At 40.0% G+C, this 19,336-nt stretch overlaps 1 protein-coding gene across 2 annotated transcripts in view; it reads left to right on the top strand.

Annotated features, from left to right (window-relative positions):
• Positions 1-19,336, top strand: part of PTPRM (protein tyrosine phosphatase receptor type M) — a 788,021-nt gene that overhangs the window by 538,922 nt on the left and 229,763 nt on the right. For both annotated transcript variants that reach the window (XM_045187759.2, XM_024580360.4), the window contains one exon: positions 5,886-6,018. In XM_045187759.2, coding sequence (XP_045043694.1) covers positions 5,886-6,018 — 133 coding nt within the window. The remainder of the gene's footprint in view (positions 1-5,885; positions 6,019-19,336) is intronic.

Raw genomic sequence — 19,336 nt, 5'->3', positions numbered from 1 at the left:
CTTCTCACTTATCTTGAATTTTCCTGGGGAACCTAGTTACAGCTCCCTGAGCATAAAAGGTACTCAGTAACGAGCTGTTAATTTGAAGACTGCTGTCAACCAAGACCAGCCATGCCTTATGCATCCCATTCATCAGCAGCCTCACTGGGTCACTTTCCAACTGTCCTAGGCAACTATTTCAAAACTTTTCCTCTTTTTTTAATTATAGAATGTCATTTATGTAATTTAATACAAAACTTATTTTACAAGGCTGCATGCATACATATTCAAGGACCTATATCCAATATGAAGTGCAGGCCCAGGACAAGGACTGGGGAGAGGAAAGGGTGCAGGCAGCAGGATTGAAGAGCAAAGGGGAAAAAATTAAAGTAAAAAGAAATAAGAAAAGGAGAGGCCTTGCATGGGCCAACAGAGGATGTGCTATACTCTGAAGAATAGTAAATAACATCTGAGATCCTTTATAAAAGCAAAAGTCAGATCTGAGTAGAGGCAGACCAACAGCTCACTAGGCACCATGCAATGTGTCTCTCATGCTGGGGGCATATGGGGGGGGTGATTAATACACAAAGAAACAATGGAGCAAGGGCAGTGGGTGGATCTCTAAGTTTCCCACACTTTCTCCCTCATCCACAGTCACACCTGATCATCTTGATTGTTTTATCACTTGGAAAATGGAGCAATCAAAAGAGGTCATTCAAATGTTCCTCTGCCAGACCACCACATATACTCTCAAGCCTTTGTGCCCACGTGCTTGTCCTTCCTTTTCCTCTGGATGAAAATATCTGTCCTGTGGCCGAAGCCAGCCCCATCGTTTTGTGCTGGGGCCCATTCCTGCCTGCCCCTTCAAGAACATTGCTCCGGTAGTTATCTCCTTTCTTTCCTGCATCATCAACTTTCCCTTCTCTATTGAATCATAAGCAATAGCATTCAAAGATGCCCTAATTTCTCCCATCTCTAAGAAGAAAGGAAGGAAGGAGTTCCTTTTATCCCCACAATCCTCTCTGGACCCTCCATATTGATGCTCCCTCTTTGTCAGTATTCATATTGACTTCCTCCTCGCTGATTTCCCTCATTTGGCAGCACCTTTCATGTACTGGCTCCTCCTCATGAAGGTCAATCCTAATCTCTCTCTCTCTCTCTCTCTCTCTCTCTCTCTCTCTCTCTCTCTCTCACTTCACTTCCAAAGTGCCCTCATGCAGTCTCATGGCTTTCAATACCATCTTCTTGCTGACAATCCCAAAACATACGTTGTGGACTTTGGTATCTCCCTTTTATTTCCAACTGCCTACTTGCTATCTCCTGTGAATGTCTCATATCTCAAAAGTAACTTATCTCAAACCAAACTCCTGACTTCCCCACCTACTTCTCAGTTCTCTACATTTCAGTAAAAGGCATCTCCATCTTCCTAGTTATACATTCCAGAAACCTGGATATTATACCTACATCCAGTTCATGGGCAAATGTATCTCAAGTCTATCTTGTGTCTTATCATCTCCGCTGCCACCATCTTATCCCAAAGCATCTTCATCTCTTGTATGGATTATTGCAGTAGCCTTACAACTGATATTCCTGTTTCTACCATTGACCCCCACACACAGTCTGTTCTGAACACCGCTGCCACTGTGGTCCTGTTAAAACATGAGCCAGATCACACACTCCTCCACTCAGAATCTTCCCATAGCTCCCATCTCCTGCAGAGAAAAAGCAAAGTCTTTCTAGTGATCTCTGGAAGTACCCCCCACTCTGACACTTCTCCTACCACTTTCCCCTGCATACTCCACTCCAGTCACACCTCAGAGTTCCACAGTCTCACCTTGTACCTTTGACTTTTTCTTCCCGCTGTCTAGAGTGCTCCTTCCTGAATGTCAGTATGTTTTGCTCGCACTCCTCTGTCAGGTCTCTGCTCTCTATTTTCTCAGTAGTCCCCCATCTCAGATCATGGTAGCAACTGCCTGCCTTCACAGTCCCCACCGCATCGCGCCTGTTTCCCTGTAGCACCCACCACCCATTTGCATCCTGCCTATTTGTTTACATCTGAGTCTGTCTTTCCCCACAAGAATATAACTTCTGTGAGGACAGAGGTTTTTGTTTTACCCATAAGTTCACTGCCATATTGCTAAAAGAGTTCACGGAACATACTTGGGTACTCAATAAACACTTGTTGAATAAATGAAGAATATTGTTCATTTTCCCCTATATCCAAGGACAGCATTGCACTAGTCAGCCTTAAGCGGAGATTCTGAGCGCCCAAGCTGTCTCCTTGATGCTTCTTCATCTTTCTCTCCCTTCCCTTTAGGAAGGCTTCCTGTTTCCTCAAGGTGATACTGTCCCAATGCTGTGGGCGGGAGGGTTACTAGTTCCAGGCTGCAGTGATGACTTCATGGCCTTCTGGGCTTGCACCCTTACAGCTTCTGGAAAATTTCGTGCAGACAGTTCAGTAGTCAAAATTGGACTCAAACCTCAAGCCACTGGCGAAGTCCCTCATGTTCTCAGCCTGGCATGTTGCTGTTACTTAATTTAACATCGAACAAAGGGCCAAGACTGACTGTTTCCTGCCAAATCAAAAACTAACCAAATACTTGTGGGATAACCAGGTTTTTTTGAGATTCTTCACATTAGACATTATAAGATTCTTCATATTAGACTTTGGAACCTTAAATAATTCAGGCTCACTGGAATATCACTTTTTTTATATTGTTTTCTTAGCATCAAAACAAAACAAAAACCCCAGAGCTATACTAGGAGTGAGTAGAGTGGGTATCTGTGAAGATTATGTTCCGTAATTTTAGCAGCATCTCTTCTTCAATCTTGTGGGGATACTTAGTTTATTCATCATTTTAATACGTTTAAGCCTAGATAAAACCTATTGTTAAATGTATACATTTGAATTTATTTTCTTTAAATAGATTTAAATATGCAGTAAACTCTAAACAGAACACACAGTGGAAGAGGAAAAAAATGCCTTTTCATGAAAAACTACAATATATAATCCTCCCCCCCTAAAGAATGAAGTTCATGCCTTTAGAAACCTGGCAAGAAAATAACAAGACAGAGGGGGAAATATTATGAAAACAATTCTTTTGCCAAGCAATTTGTAAATTATACTGTGAAATTTAGAGAGATTGGGGGGGGGGGGGCAAGCTATCACTTGCAACCATATTCTGTCACTAGACTGTCCTGTCTCTGAGGCTGACTGACAGCTCACAAGCACATGTTTCCACAGAAACAAAGTGGAGAAAAGAGCATCCTGTGGAAGCAGAACGTAAAGATACCCGTGTCAGGAAGGGCCAGAGGGCAGAGCAGGCAGAGAACGGAAATGATGTTTATCTAGTGAACCTGGGACCAATGACGCACACCTCCCTGAGGTTCTGTCAGGGCCGTGGTTTGTTTCAGCCCCCACGTGCGGTGTCCGTGCTTCCCCAGAGTAGCGCTCAACCCAGACATCGAATCAGTCCCTTCATTCAGGCCCATCACGGTGATCTAGTGGCTGCGCCCTGCTGCAGGCAAAGCGCGGGTGGCTCACAGACAGCACCAAGCAGCCCTTCTCGCCCTTTTGAGTCCTCCCCCAATCTTGTATGACTGCTACCCTAATTACATTGCAACTGTGTCCTGAAGAGGAAGAACATTTCATTTTCTTGACCTGCAATGTGAAATGAGTTAAAAGTAAGTGCTAAAGAATGATAATACTGATGTTACATTGGCTGCATAGCAATGTGCTTGCTTGCTTCCTAAGGGGAATGAAAGGCCGTGGGGGTGATCGCTTTTCCGAACCCAGAGAGGTGCAGAGCCATTCGCCAGCCCTCACCCAGCGCAGGGAAGGCTGAGGGAACGCGTCCCTAGGTGCCTGGCTCACAGAAACAAACGCGTGACCACGATCAGGACGGACTCTGACTGGGCGTTTACAGTGCGTGGGTTTGGCCATGTTCTTTTTTTTATGTTCAAGTTTTTAAGCTAAACTAGGTTTTCTAAAAATGTTTTTTCCCGAGTATTGTATTTACTGGCATAATTTAGTTATGAAAAAAACTAGTGTCATTTATTTATTTGGAGAATTTACAACCTATAACTAGTGAAATATATGGAATTGCTCCCAATATGACAACACTTAGAAAAATAGAGCCAATTTTATTTTATTTTTTAAGTCAAGATTTTTTTAAATTAGATAGAAAAATCAAAATTAGAAACATTGGACCTTTCTTCAGTTTTGTAAATTTGAAATATGTTATTTTTACATGGATTGCTCTTTTTTAAATTTTCATTCATTTTTTATAACATACACATATTATCTTTAAATTTTTCCTAGCAATTTATTTAAAGTGAAAATGCCCTCCAAATCTACCACTTGGTTGTATGTTCCAATGGCATATTGGAGTAGTATACTTAAGATGTAATTATAGTAAAAGCAGTAAACATTAATATTTTCAAGATCTATCTGGACAATATCATTGATGTAAGGGATGTTCATTGAAACCAAATAGGACATCCTCCTGAAGTTGTCAGAAATAAAAATGCCCTGTGAAGGGTCATCCAGAAGGGTTTGTATTAATAAGATGTGATTTTTATGTCACCGCTTCCATTGCAATTGTCACTTTGATTGGAATGTGCACACGGAGGAAAAACGCAGGAAGTCATGGCCCTCTGTGGGACCTCCTTCTCCCATGTGATGGCCACAGCTATGTCCAGGCTGCAGAGTCACCTCTGCAGTCGTGGTATGAATGCCTTTTGAAAGAAACACTGTTAGTTTGTTCCCAATGGAAACAGATGAAAAGTTAAGAGCTTGATGCTCCCTGTTTCTCTGAGATGGCTCGTCTTAGAATAAACCTCACGTAGACACAATGGTGGTGAAGTTTTTCAAGAACCAGATGAAGCATGAAAGGGTAGAAAGGGGTGGTACCAACATTCAATTTTAATTACATTTTTGCCAAAAAAAACAAGAGGAAAATTTTAAGGTGAGAAATTTAAACGTACAGTTTTCCTCCTTTCAGGTGACGTGATGGCTCAGGTGCTGAGCACTATCACACTCTGATTAGAAAGGTAGAAGCCCTTTTAAAAAATTGATTCTGTTTAGTGAATTGAACACTACCTTCCTAGTATTTTTTATCTTGAGCTCATTTAGCAGAGGAAATGGATATTTCCTCAGACGTTGATGTGACATTCCATCACATTACACCGTAAACAGGACAGACAGTGCTTTGGAAATGGGAAAGCCAGAGAGCTAAGACAGCTACCCCTCTCAGGCTCTGGTTATCTCATTTAAACAGATATTAAATGTGGTGCCAGTAGTGTGATCATCAGCTGCTTCCTACTTTGTATAAATTGCTTACAAGGAGTCTTTTGCCTACCAGATGTGACCTAGATTTAGATTTCCAAAGGCAGGGGGAAAAAATGTTTTGTGTGAAAAAACAGTTGCTGGTAAAATGCATGGTAAATGAGCTTATCTCACTTTTCCAGGTGTTGGGTTAATGTGTTATGGAATTACTGCTTCATTTATGAAAAATAATTGAGGAAAATGTTCCAGCAAATCAAATTTGGATAAAGGCTTAGGATAGCTATTGTGTTAGCAAGTTTTAAAATGGCAGAAAGAGCAGGGAGCCAGTAGAGATAATAAAAATATAAAAAACTGTGTTTGAGAAGAGTCTCTTATAAAAGGGTCAGTTATGGGTGTGCTCTCCAACTCATGTTATAATTTAGTAAAGTACTGAAGAACAATGTGAACGATGACACTCCTTTCCGTGCACTGAGAGCTGTAGAAAGAGTCAAAGCTTGTCTGTCTGGGGGCTCTGATAAGTCTCATTACTCTCTTACATGCAGCAAAAAAAAAATTTTAATGTAACATCTTTATTCTCTCTTACTCACCCATTTTCTTTTTCATTTCCTTTCATCTTTAGGAGCTGCTACTCCAAAACCTGTCCCAGAACCTGAGAAACAAACAGACCATACAGTTAAAATTGCTGGAGTCCTTGCTGGCATCCTGCTGTTCGTTATTATATTTCTTGGAGTTGTGTTGGTAATGAAGAAAAGGTGAGCTCCTCACTATTGACAAAGATGTGGTTCTACCTGTTGTTGCCAGGTTGCTTCATGTGTGTGAAATACTCAGTGATTGAACTGGCTTTGATGACCAAGACACATGTCGACATGTTTTCATCATGTAGCGCTCAGAGTCACGGGATCAAATTTAGAGTAAATGGTTTTATTTTCTATGAATATACAGAGCAAGTCATCCAAGATAACAAAAATTGTGTGTTTTTCCACAAGTCGGTACATAAAGCTCTGCAGAATCTTTAAAGACATTTTATTCACCAGGAAATTCTTAGTACTTATTACTGACATGCTAACACATTTGGTGTTCTTGGTGATCCGAGAAGGAAGCCTGCCTTCTCGTGATAATGAAGATAATGAAGATGGCAGTATTGAGGCCGTGGTATATGCAGGCACCGTGCTAGGAGGTTCATCAGCACAACACCCCATGAGAAAGAGACTTTCGAAGAACAGCCAGACAGAACCCAGGGCATAGACCGGTTAAGGACAAGAGCTAGAGCACATTGCATGGTACACAATTGCACCTGTCTAGCCAAGGGGTGGTCTGGGCAGGAGGAAAACAGATATGATTATAATAAGCAGTCCTTACCTCTGATGCTTGAAAAATACAGTGTCTTCTGTGTTATGAAAATAAGCAAACACTTGCTTAATCATACTATGCAGTGTTCAGTCATCAACATAAAAATGTAGATGGTAATGGAATGATAGGATACATTTTCCTAAACTGGTAATATTCAAGTCATGTTTCTTTTCTCTATAGTTTTAGTTTTAAAACAATTGTAGAGTGGGAATAAAGTCATGGATAATCGGGAGTGAGGATGGAGAGACTGGGAAAGTGAGGTCTTGAAAGCCTTGTCTGGTTGTCTAAGGAGGCTACACATGGCCCTACACCCTGCTGGTGGCCTTTAAGATCACTCTGATGTTCGGGTTGAGCACAGTGTGGAGGAAAAAGAACTAGAGTCATAAACAGCAGTTGAAGGAAGAGAGGGAGCAACTTTAGAAAAATTAGGAGGTAAGTTTTAGCAGCCATTTGGAGGCAGAAGCTGAGGGAGATGGAACAGTATAGAAAAAATCAGTCACTGGCTTAGACAACTTAGTGGAGATACTCTCATTGACCAAAATGTGAAATATAGGAAGTAGAACAAATTTGGGGATTGAAAATGGAGAGTTGAGCTTTGCACTTTCTATGTTCACCATTCCTGTAAAGTTATGTGGAGATGCCAATGAGGCAGTTGGACATGCTGGTGTGGACTAGGAATAATATTTTCTGTAGTCAAAGTCGTTAACATATCCAGAGTGGAAGCCACATGTTGGATGAGGTCAAAGTTAGTGTAGAGTGAGAAGAAGGAAGTCAAGGATGAAGATAAAATGTTGGGTAACAGCAGTATTTAAGGGGTAACTTAGTACCCAAATATGCATACATATACATTCTTTTCTTCTTTAGTTGATAATTGTTGTAGTCAGGCCTCAGGACAAACTGCTGCTCTGTCGCAACTGTATATATCACTAATGGGTCCCCATCATTTCAGCTGCTCCTTTCCACTTGTCAAAGGTACATCCTCTATTCCTCTCTCTCTCTTATTACTCACCATTTGATTGCTCTTGTTTTTAATTTTGTACCTTTCCATTTTGCTTTTTATCTTCTTTATCTTTTATCTTTACCCTTTTATCTTCTTTTTTAGCTACTTATCTCTATTTCTTTCTTCCTCCATGTATCTTTGTTTTTCATTTTCTATTTTACTTCTGTCTCACCTCTCATATATTTTTTTCCTGGATGTACTTCATCTCTGCTCACCTTGATGGGTATAGATGTCTTATCTTTGGTACCAGTGGTCCATACTGTTGTTGTTGTTTTAGTACAATTCTGTATAAATTCTAAGCAACATTAGACCCTTCCACACCTGCATACTAAAACTAAACAACATTTTGGAGACATTTATTTTAGGTTGTGGGAATATGTGGAGTTTTGTGTTATCTGGCAAGCAGTTACCCTGTGACCTTAGATAAACATTAACTCATCCTCCAAGGGTCTAATCTGCTAGATTAATTCATTGTTCTTCCTGGGTCTCTCAGGTAGTCACGGAGGTTATGTGATAAAGTATGCATTTGAAGATATTGCTTACGGTACCATATGGCCTCGATACAACTTTAGACTAAATACCAGTAACTCATAAAATTTACATGATTATTTACTAGATAATAATCTCACAGCGTGTGCCACTTCTGTATTTAGTTTTTTCAGAATATAGAATATGCTCTCTGTAAGGCGAATTTGCCAATATGCTGTGCCTATAAATACAAAACTTCTATGATTCAGACCTGAACAGTAACGTGGTATACCTGTCATATTTAACGGAAATTCTTAAAACTTATAATTTTCAGGGGTTTTCCCCAAAATTTAAATCTATATTTTAAAGTTTTATTTTTAAACAGAATAGTTAAAACATGATATTAATCATGGATAAGTTGCTGGAGTGTTTTGGTATGTAATGAGCTATGCTGTTTGGTTACAAGGAACACAGTATATTTTTACTGAGGTATAATTGACATATAACGTTCTATAGTTTCAGGTCTAAAGCATACAGTGGGAAATGATTATCTAGTTAACATCTGTTACCAGTTACATAGTTACAGAAATATTTTGTCTGGTCATGAGGACTTCTAAGATCTACTCTCTCAGCAATTTTCAGATATGCAGCACAACACTATTAACCTAAGTCAACATGCTGTACACCTCATCCCCAGGACTTCTTTTGTAGCCGGAAGATTATACCTTTTGACCTCCTCACCCATTTTAGCCACCCCCTAAACCCCCAGGAAAACACTGAATTCAGCCTGGGAATTCCTAGATCTGTATTTTAACTAGCTTTGTGATTCTGAATTTCTCTGGGCCTCAGTGTTCCTATTTGTAAATCAAGACATTTGTACTACATGATCTCTGAAATCCCTCTATTTGTAAACTGAGAGATTTGCACTAGACGATCTGTGAAGTCCCTCCCGGCTTTAAAATACTATGTGGCAGGGTATGGTGAGAGCACTATACATTTGCTATTCTAGAAGTACAGTGTATTTCTGTATTTCATTATGCAAACATACCCGGTGTTTCTTCCAAAGGCTCTCTTCTTTCAGTCGATTCAAGTCTAGAATGTCAGTTGATGAGTGGTTTATCTCTTAGCCACGTCTCCCACTGCCACATAGCAGGCACTCAATTAAAAGTAGGGAGCAATGGGGAAAGGAAAAAAGGGAAGAAGGTAGAGGGAAGGAAAAGACTTACCTCAGGTGTGGGTTCTGTATAGTATTAGTCATTTTGCTGGTTAGAACCTAATGCTAATCCAGCTTCGAATTCCTGTTCTGTAAGGGCCGGTTTCTTCTACCCAGAGCACTGAGTCAGCCAATGCAAATATATGCCATTGGTCTTAAAGACAGACTGGGCCCGAGAGAAAGTGTGGGTGAAACAAATCATTAATATTTCTTGAAATACAATTGGAAGTCCGCCCTGCTGAGGAATAGTCAGTAGTTACTGGCTGTGTGTCTCAGCAGGCCAGGCAGGCCTCAGACCTTGGGAAAAGGAACAGCGAATTTTATTGAGAGGCATTTTCAATGACTACTTAACTAAGATTGTGTTGTCTTCTGTGAGAAATAGTTGCTGAATGTAGGCCTGCAGTGGAACATGGCAAATCTATTCAACTCATACTAACTCATGGAATTCTTTTACATCTAGGCAATAATGACTAAAAACTGAAATGACCGTCAGTTATATTTGGCTAGAATGTGTTATAAACCTCTCACAAGTTAATGACTAGTTATTCATTTATGAATATTAATCCATTTGAGCCTTGTCTGGGCTAATTTGAAATCTTCTTTTCCTTAAAAACTGTTAAAAACCTTTACATTCACTTTTTTATTCCCTAACTAAAGCAATTTCATATTATTTTTCTCTTTCCTAAAAAATGCAGTTTTGAGGGTGCAGTGTTTTGATGCCAAGGTGTTAAGAAAGGGGATGAGACACCTATAAAATAGAGGTTCCGTACATGACAGAATATTCTCAAAACTAATGTAAAATAAATTGAATAGGAGATACCTATTTATCATGTTTCATCCATGTATAATTAATGGCATATTGTATACAATATTAAACATAGTGTCTAAATTAAAATACCTGCATTTTCAACATTTTTCATAAGGAATAATTTATCTCAATAACATGTTTGACAGAATTTAGCATATAAGCACCATCAATTTTATCCTGATTAATTATATTTCCTATTGTTTCTAAAATTACTATAGATCTTTTAGAAATTTGAGAAAATTTATATTAATTACAGTAAAATTCCTGCCTCAGCCATCGTGCTAAACAGAATTACAGAAGTTGTGGCTATATGGAAATAAGTAAAGAGATAGGCATTCTTGATCAAAATAGCAAATGTTAGCTATTCAACTGCATGAACACTTGTAGGTAAATACAACTATTTCAGTCCTGAAGTACTGTACCTCTACCTCCCTTCTATAACACATTTTAACATGCACATTTGTCATTAAATGCAAGTGCAGCATGTCATTAAATATTCAATTATATTTAAACAATCCTAATACCTCCAAGAAAGAAAATCTCAATAAAACAGGAAGTATTTCTGAAGACATCATGAAACAAAAAGGATAAAAGAGAAAATTTGATGAAATCCCTATTTTCAAAGAGATGCCCGCAGCGTGTGGCTGGAGGCAAGCTGACATTCACTGTTGTCCCCCGTTACACCTGTGTGCCCACGAGACAGCAGTGACTTTTCCACTGCAGCTCGGTGCGAGGTGTATGTGGAAAACCTTTTAAGTCTGGAAGCTGTATTGAAAATCCTGTTCCAAAGTCACATTTTCAGAAACAACATTAAGAAAAGTAGACTCTTTTTGTGATTATTATTTAGACAGTGTATACTTAGTCTGCATCCGCATTAGCCAGATGCTGAGACTTTTCTAGTCTAGCTCAGGCTGTGGCACCCGTGAATGGGACAGGAAACATGCACACACAAATGGGTGTGGATGCGTCATCCTAATCTGTGAACTAGCTCATGCCTTTCAGTTTTCTAGAGATAAGACGGGCTTGTTGTAAGGGGGTAAGTGAAGCAAACTGACCTCTAAGGCCTCCCCTCACTTCCTATGGTTACCCTATTAGCTCCTGCATGAGCCACCATTTCTGGATTCAACCTAATGGGTTATTTATGTTTTATAAAGGTTCTTTGAAAACTCTTTATGAGAAAGATTTTACTTTAAAAAATGAGTGTAAGGCATATAGGCACCAATTTTTTCATTTTATAGAAGAAAAATGTTAGAGAATGCTAAGGGCCAGCCACTTGGGCTTTCGAATCCTACAAACCAGGTTAGAACGCCAGCTTCTACACTAGATGAGTTACTACTTAACCTCTCTGAACTCAGTTTGCAAATGTGAAATGTTCTGATAATGTGTCCTTCCTGAGACGAGCATGAAAATTAAATGAGATAACTCATGTACATAGTGGGTGCTTGATAAATAATAGCTTAAGGGCATTATTGAGGGTTGGGAAGTTCAAGGTGACACAGGTAGTACTTGCAGAGTCCAAGATAAATCCATGTATGTCTGACTGTTAACCACCTTGCTACACTAGTTGTGCCTTAAAACCCAGAGCTGCCTGTTGCTCCATAACATTCAAATGTTCTGTAATCATAAGCAGGAAACACCATATAGTCATCAGCTTGTTTCAGTTTACTATTGCTGGAGGTCTGCAAATACTTGAAACTCTGCCAGCATGTTTCAGTCTTCTTTTTGAGCTTTCATTGGAGAATTAGCTAAATAAAAGTTTATCCACTTCCCTCTTTACAAAGGTGTTTTTAAAATCCTTTCAAATATGTATATGGTGTGCATTCTTTGAATCGTAAGTTTATTTCTGATAATTTACAGTGGTGAAGATACTGTATCCTTGTCTGGTTTAGTGAATGAGAAAACTTTGTGAAATTTCCTAGTGAGCTTTGAATCAAGGGAGGCTTTGCTCTTCCCCTTCCTCCTCAGAGACAAATGCTAGAGTCTGGGAACCGTGGAGGTAAGAGAGGGGGGCCTAGAGACCAATGCTGGCATGCACACCCTGGCTCTGTGGCTTCCTAGCTGTGTGACCTTGGGCAAGGTACTTAGTTTTGTGTCCCTCATTTTCCCCAAGTGTACTAGGGCATAATGATAGTATTTACCCCATAAGAGTGTTAGAAGGTAAAACAAGTTATTACCATTGAAGTGTTGACCCTGGTAGATATTAACTCTATTATTAATATCCATAATATGTTACTTTAATATAGATCTGTAGCTGACTCCAGTTTCAGTGGCCATTGCATGCATGCCTCAGTGTCTTTGTTTCCATACTCAGAGGAGCAAGCCCAAGGAACTGCTTCTCTAGAGTGAGTACAACTCTCCTTGACCATGGAGACCAGAGGTCTGTAATTATGAGAACAGCTAGGAGCACAGCTGCCTGGAGTCAGACAGTTCACTGTCCCCATTACATGCAGCCATACCTTGGGAAGGTGCTGAAGGAGAACTGCTCTTTGGCCACGCTCACCCTGCAGTGCTCCTGAGGCAGAGGCTCCTGCTCAGGCTAGGGGATGGCTGGAATATGGAAAAATATTCTCTGCAGAGAAGTAAACCAAACTCTTCTACCATCCATGGGGACTTCCTCTAAGCCCCCATTTTTCTGAGTGAGCATGGCCTTGGCATTCACCTCAAATATATACTTTGGTGCATCAAAACCCATCGAACCCAGGCCCAGTGAGGGGCAAGTGGTCTGACCCCTGTGGTCAGAACAAAAGGACAGCATTACTCTCTTCAGAATGCTTAATAGTCTCATGCATTTGTACGGACTCCCTGAGCCTGTCTGAGATCCTGCTCCGCCAACTATCCCACCTCCAAGAGGCCTCCAGAGCCTCTGGAGTACGGACCCTATTGCCATAAGACCAGGCACCAGCCCTGAACATGCTTGGTTGTCACCGGCCAACTCAAGGTACAATTGTCCTACTGATTTCTGTTTTTAATGCCCTTTAACTTTCCAACACAGTTCATTTTTATCCTATGTCTGTTAGCATAATTTGTTGAAATATTCTTCTGGTGTTTCTTACCTCTGAAGTTCGAGTCTTAACAGTACGCACAGAGGTGTTAAGAGGGGGTTGCATATTTACCACTAAAATCACTGGTTCTCCACACTTGATGTCTGCAGGTGGTGTGTGTTGACATTCCCAACTTAGCCCCACCCAGGCTGTTCCTATTTTCTAAAGGGTGTAAATCTCTATTCATGTTGACATGGCTTCACTTGCTACAGGGTGGGGCAAAAGTCAGTTTACAGTCGTGAGTACACACAACAGAGTTTATTCTTGTACTAGTACTTATGTTTTAAGATATTTTTTTTTTTATTTTTAGAGAGCGGAAGGGAAGAAGAAAGAGAGGAGAGAAACATCAATGTGTGGTTGCCTCTAGCGTGCCCCCTACTGGGGACCTGGCCCACACCCCAGACATGTGCCCTGGCTGGGAATAGAACCAGCGACTGTTCGCAGGCCAGCCCTCAGTCCACTCAGCCACACCAGCCAGGGCCATTCTTGTATTATTATGTATTAATTATTGTATTATTTTCCATCCAAACAACTGTAAACCTCCTTTTGCCCCACCTGTAGTTCATAGAGTGGGAAATACCCGGGGCATGAAAACTAACAGTGTTGTTTTACTTGGGATCATTGTCTAAATCTGTCATCTTAGTGAATCCAGGAATTCAAATGTAACAGTATAACTTCTTCAGTTCTTACTATTTTTTCTTCATATTATGTGTAAAACATTAATGAAAAATACGTAGATTATAGGAAGAAAAATATAGATACAGTTTCTGGCAGAAGTAACACCTGCTTGAGCATCATTGGTAGGGTAATAATATGGGTGTAATAATTTAGTTTTAATTTGAACATTTCACCTAAAATGTCAGGTGGTGTGCTTGAGTGTGCTATTTACAGAATTACATGCTCATGATTTTATAATAATAGATTTTGTAATAAAAAAGAGCGTTACCTGTGCCGGACCCTGTGTGTGCGAGTTTCTCCCTGACTTCCCTGGGCAAAGTGCGTGATCCTCCTCCTAGCAGCTCTACGTTTCTGTCTAACAAGACAAGGAATCGTATGTGGAATCTAACTTAGGTTCAGTCATAGAAAACCACATAAAATTAATTTTTAAAAAGAAGGGACAGGAGCTACTGTGTTAATTAAGGGAGGAATACTTTGTTTTGGCAGGTCTCCTCATCACAAGATGCAATACTGCATCAACTCACTTACCAACTTGACCAGGAAGGGCTCGTTTTTTGCCCCGTGTCCCCCCAGGGCGTTATTGACCTTCAAAAGTCGATAATGCTTCACCAGATCTACTGGATGTCGCTTTTGTTATTTTCCTATATGCTATTTCCTCATTGGCACTGCTGCGGTGGAGTTTCACTGAAACAAGTAAAAATGGACTCATTTATTAAGTTCGGCATACTTCTATTGTTTGTAAAAACAACACAAAACAGAAAATGGGCAAAAATGTAGCCCAGGGTATCCTATTTAAGAATGGCCCATTTTATCTCCCCTGCGCACACATAGGCATGAATACAACTCTGTAAAGTTAATTATGTTCTTAAGCGGCATGAGGCAGCACCTGCCTGAACAGCAGAATTCCAATTTGGACCCAGAAATTTGGTACTTTCCTTACTTACCCCCTGATTACAGAGCTCACAGCACACTCTCCTTGCATTCAGGCTCTTGAATTATTTGACTGTCACCTGTATTTTCTGTTAAATTATAGCATGTTAAGGGCTACAACGTCATTCTTTTTAATCATCTTTCACTCCCAACTTCCCACACCTAATTCAGTGCTTTGCCCAGAGTAGATGTGTAGTATATTTAATAATTAAAGACACAAGATACGTCTTTAGTACAAGCCGTTCGGTGCAACATTAGGCCACTACACTTCAAATTACTTTGGATGTCTATATAGAGGGATATAAATTTTATAATATCATAGGATATCTTATTAATTTTTCTGAAGTGCAGGAATTCTGATGGACAGATTCTCTATCTCGAATAGTATAATTTTTGAAAGTTTGTACTCCTTAGGTTTTTAAGTTGAAATATTAGACTCGTTTAAATGAGTAGAAATATATTTAAATTCAGATACAGCTTAGTTAAAAGAAAAATATGCTTATAACTATCATTAACTTAAATTATCATTTATTTTTAAAACTCCTTCGAATCTTGTTTATATACTCTGTTGCATGTTTTTCACAAGCAACATCAATTTAGATAAAAATTGTCATATTCAAAAAATGAATAGCCTCAGAATGAAATTTTCTTTATGCTATGAGCATTGGTCCTAAGTAAATTAAAACATCCAGTTTCTCAGCTCTTGCATTCAGTTGGTTTACAATGGAAATGTTCAGGCTGACGTCTGGCTGTGCTGGGGCTCTGTAATTCATCCAGGTCTTCTCATTTCTAGGCCAGACGGCTAATAGGTCTCTCCCTGCATCCTTGCATGAAATTGTTCTGTTGAGTGTGTGTGTTTGATAAGAATTTATGATAAACAGTAGTTCATTGTTCTTTTGTCAGAAAGAAAACATTAATAGAAACAAAATCGGGAAAAGCTATATGCTGAACAGCCTAGTGTAAGTGTATAGTTATTGGGAGCTGTCAAAAATATCCTTTGTCTTTTTACCTGCTTTGTCTAAAAGCCTGCAGGTTGTGGGCTTGGAGTCAGCATAAGTCTTTGAAGAAACTGGCAATTCCTCAAAGAGAATGGTCAGCTATTAGTGCCTAATCCTTAGGTACGGTGTTGCCCTTTACCAAAGGGAGGGGGGAAATATCAGAAATATGTCACGATCTTAAAAATGAAGCAGTGACATAGTGTTAACTGAAATTCTTAAATCAATGGCTGTCATCTGGGAACAGTATTGCCCTCTTAGGGGGCACTTGAGAATGCCTGAGGGTATATGACTAAGAATTGCTTTATTGTAATTATGCCTGTGGATTGTATAGTTTTGTTGCCCCAATAGTCAAGATTTTTCTTTTCTAATTTGTCAAGCTAGGGTTGACTCAGAATTCTGTCCCTAAAAGCCATCATAAGAGCCATAATCAGAGCTCTCTATGGGTCCAGTAAAGATGATCCCGCTGAGTAAAGGGGAAGTCCTGGTGAACAGTCTGTCTTGAGAAGGCATCTGTTGTTCAAGTTCAGTCAGGTGTACTCCAACATCACTGTTCTCCCTGTCCCCACCCACACAGGGAAGCAAGGGACCTTGATTTATTTTATTAAATTGTCTGGTTTTTATCACTGGCAACTAATAAGTTTTTAAATGGTATGTTGGCCACACAAAATGGGTATCTAGTGACCAATTTGTGATTCCTAATTCTAGTTTAAAATAAACCAAGCAGAAGACATGTAAATGATGACACTTTAAAATTCTTTTATCACCTACATGTTTCTGGCTATAAATATTGTCTCATACCAGAAAACACAATAGACTTTCTTTTGCCTAATCTTCCTTCCTACCCAGGTGTTCACTGGTACTATGATGCTATTGAATAGCAAAACTGGCCTGCAAGTTACTTGAAGAATTGGTAGTTCCTACTTTGAAATACATGATAACCCAAGCTTCATTTATGCTGGTGTTGATGTTGCCAGGTGGTGTGGGTTATGTGTTCCTCCAGTCCATACGTAGAGCCCACCCTGCTTTCTACACCAACAATCGCTATTGATTCCTGAATCTCTCCCTAATCCAAGTTGGAAACTCTGGACTCCAGATGAGCCTCAGATAGTAACTACATCTGTAAGAGTGCTTTCCTCATAAGATTAACATTAGGTTTATAAAATTCTGTTTACATTAATCAGATTTCTGGTCTTTTAAGACAGTTCCCGCACTGTAGGAGAAGGATACTAGGCTGCCCCCTGGCAATGCTCATCTTTAGGGGTGGACGCTGGCCCACACCAAAGCGTGGCCAGCCTTCCTGAGGTGACTTGCTGATGGGTGGTGCCCTGTTGACCAAGTCACAGCCCTGAGTGCTGCAGGTTCTCCTGCTGCTTAGTCCAGCGCAGGACATAAAACCAGGAAACCTGGATGTAGTGTGAGAACACGCTCTTTGCTAACACAATGGCTGTTGATTTCTGCATGCTGGCTTTGAGAAGGAGAAAAATTTATCAATCTACTATAATCTGAGAATAAGCAGACAGTATATTTCCCTATATATCCTTTAGCCTCCGCTCTAACACACACACACACAACCTTCATGAGAATTCAAATTTAAACCATCTCCTGAAGTCCCCCAGGGTCTAATCCATGGCCTGGTGACCTGACTTGGTCTTGACATCAGCTGCAGTTATGAAAATGTTCTGCTGCTTTTGCTGAAGTGAATACTGAAGCCCTATCAGCACATCTAACAGACCAGACACCACAGCCTTGCCACCCTCTCAACAGCATCTAGCATCCTCTTAGGAGCCCACAGAAACCACTGCCCAGCCTCGCCGCAGCCCACTCCCCAGGGCCAGGCCAACCTACTTTCATTCCTTGGCAGGAAATTGCTCAGGTGCGTGAGCTCCACAGGCTTCCCTTCAAGAGCAATTTAATTTTCTGCTGTCCTAGTTGCTGGGCTGGCGCCTGGACTTAAATGACCCACCCATTTGGATCTTCAAACAGCTTCTAACTCTTGTCCCAAAACTCATCCTAAATTCTAAAATTGTGGGATATTTTTATAACCTGGAACTCTGAGGTGCTAGCCTGATTCTCTAAACCTTGCCTAACTCTAGAGTCAGTCTAGCATAGTGAATGTTCCCTCAAGTAGCTAGAGACTTGTCCTCGTTGCAATGCAAGGTCCAGGCACTGTCACCCCATAATTAGTCTGAGTGTCCCTCTGCTGTTCAGAGGTGATACCCAGGGTGTTAGTGATTTCTCCCAAGGGAAACCGGCCAAACACTGAGCCAGGAACAGAACATAAGTGAATGGTTTTTATTCTGTGTACCCTTTTACTTGTTTTTAATTTTATTTTTTCCATTACCATTTATCCCCCTTTTACCCTCTCGCCCCTGCAGTCACCACACTGTTGTCCATGTCCATGAGTCCTTTTTCTTTTTTGCACAAACCCTCCACCCCCTAACCACCCCCCATAGCTGATATCCTGCTCTCTACCTGTGAGTCTGTCTCAAGTTTGGTTGTTAGTTCAGTTTTTCATTAGATTCCACATAAGCATGAAATCATATGGTATTTGTCTTGCTCTGACTTATTTCACTTAGCATAATGTTCCTCAGGTCCATCCATGCTGTCACAAAGGGTAAATTTCTTCTTTTTGCAGCTGAGTTGTATTCCATTGTGTAAATGCCCCGTAGTTGTTTTATCCACTCATCTACTGCTGGACATTTGGGCTGCTTCCATATTTTGGGGATTGTAAATAATGCTGCAATGAACATAGGGGCAATTCTTTCAAATCAGGGTTTTTGGTTCCTTTGGATATATTCCCAGGAGTGAGATTGCTGTGTCAAAAGGCAGTTCCATTTTTAATCTTTTGAGTTATCTCCATACTGCTTTCCACAGTAGCTACGCCAGTCTGCATTCCCATCAACAGTGCAAAAGGTCCCCCTTTCTCCACATTCTTGCCAGCACTTGTTGTTTGTTGATTTATTGATGGTGGCCATTCTGACAGGTGTAAGATAGTATCTCATCGTGGTTTTCATTTGCATTTCTGATGATTAGTGAGTGAGCATCATTTCATATGTCTATGGGCCATCTGTATGTCCTCTTTGGAGAAGTGTCTCTTCAGGTCATTTACTTATTTTTTAATTGGATTGTTTGCTTTTTTAGTGTTTTATAAGCTCTTTATCCCTTAAGATTAGAAACAATAGTACTGGAAGTCCTAGATGCAGCAATTAGACAGGAAGAAGAAATACAAGGCATCCAAATTGGAAAGGAAGAAGTAAAACTGTCTTTATTTGCTAATTACATAATACTGTATATAGAGATCCCTAAAGATTCCACCAAGAAACTACTAGAACTGATTAATGAATTCAGCAAAGTAGCAGTATACAAAATTAATATCCAGAAATCAGTTGCATTTTTATATGCCAATCATGAACTATCAGAAAGGGAAATTAGGAAAACAAACCCATTCATAATTGCTACAAAAAGAATAAAATACCTAGGAATAAATCTAACCAGGGGTGAAAAACACCTTTACTCAGAAAATTATAAGACACTGAAGAAATAAATTGAATAAGATACAAATAAGTAGAAGCACTTACTGTGTT

This window comes from Desmodus rotundus, chromosome 10, assembly GCF_022682495.2.
Source record: "Desmodus rotundus isolate HL8 chromosome 10, HLdesRot8A.1, whole genome shotgun sequence".
In the NCBI taxonomy this organism is placed as follows: Eukaryota; Metazoa; Chordata; class Mammalia; order Chiroptera; family Phyllostomidae; genus Desmodus; species Desmodus rotundus.
Note: the sequence above shows the minus strand (reverse complement) of the source record. Positions and strands in the feature narration are given on the sequence as shown.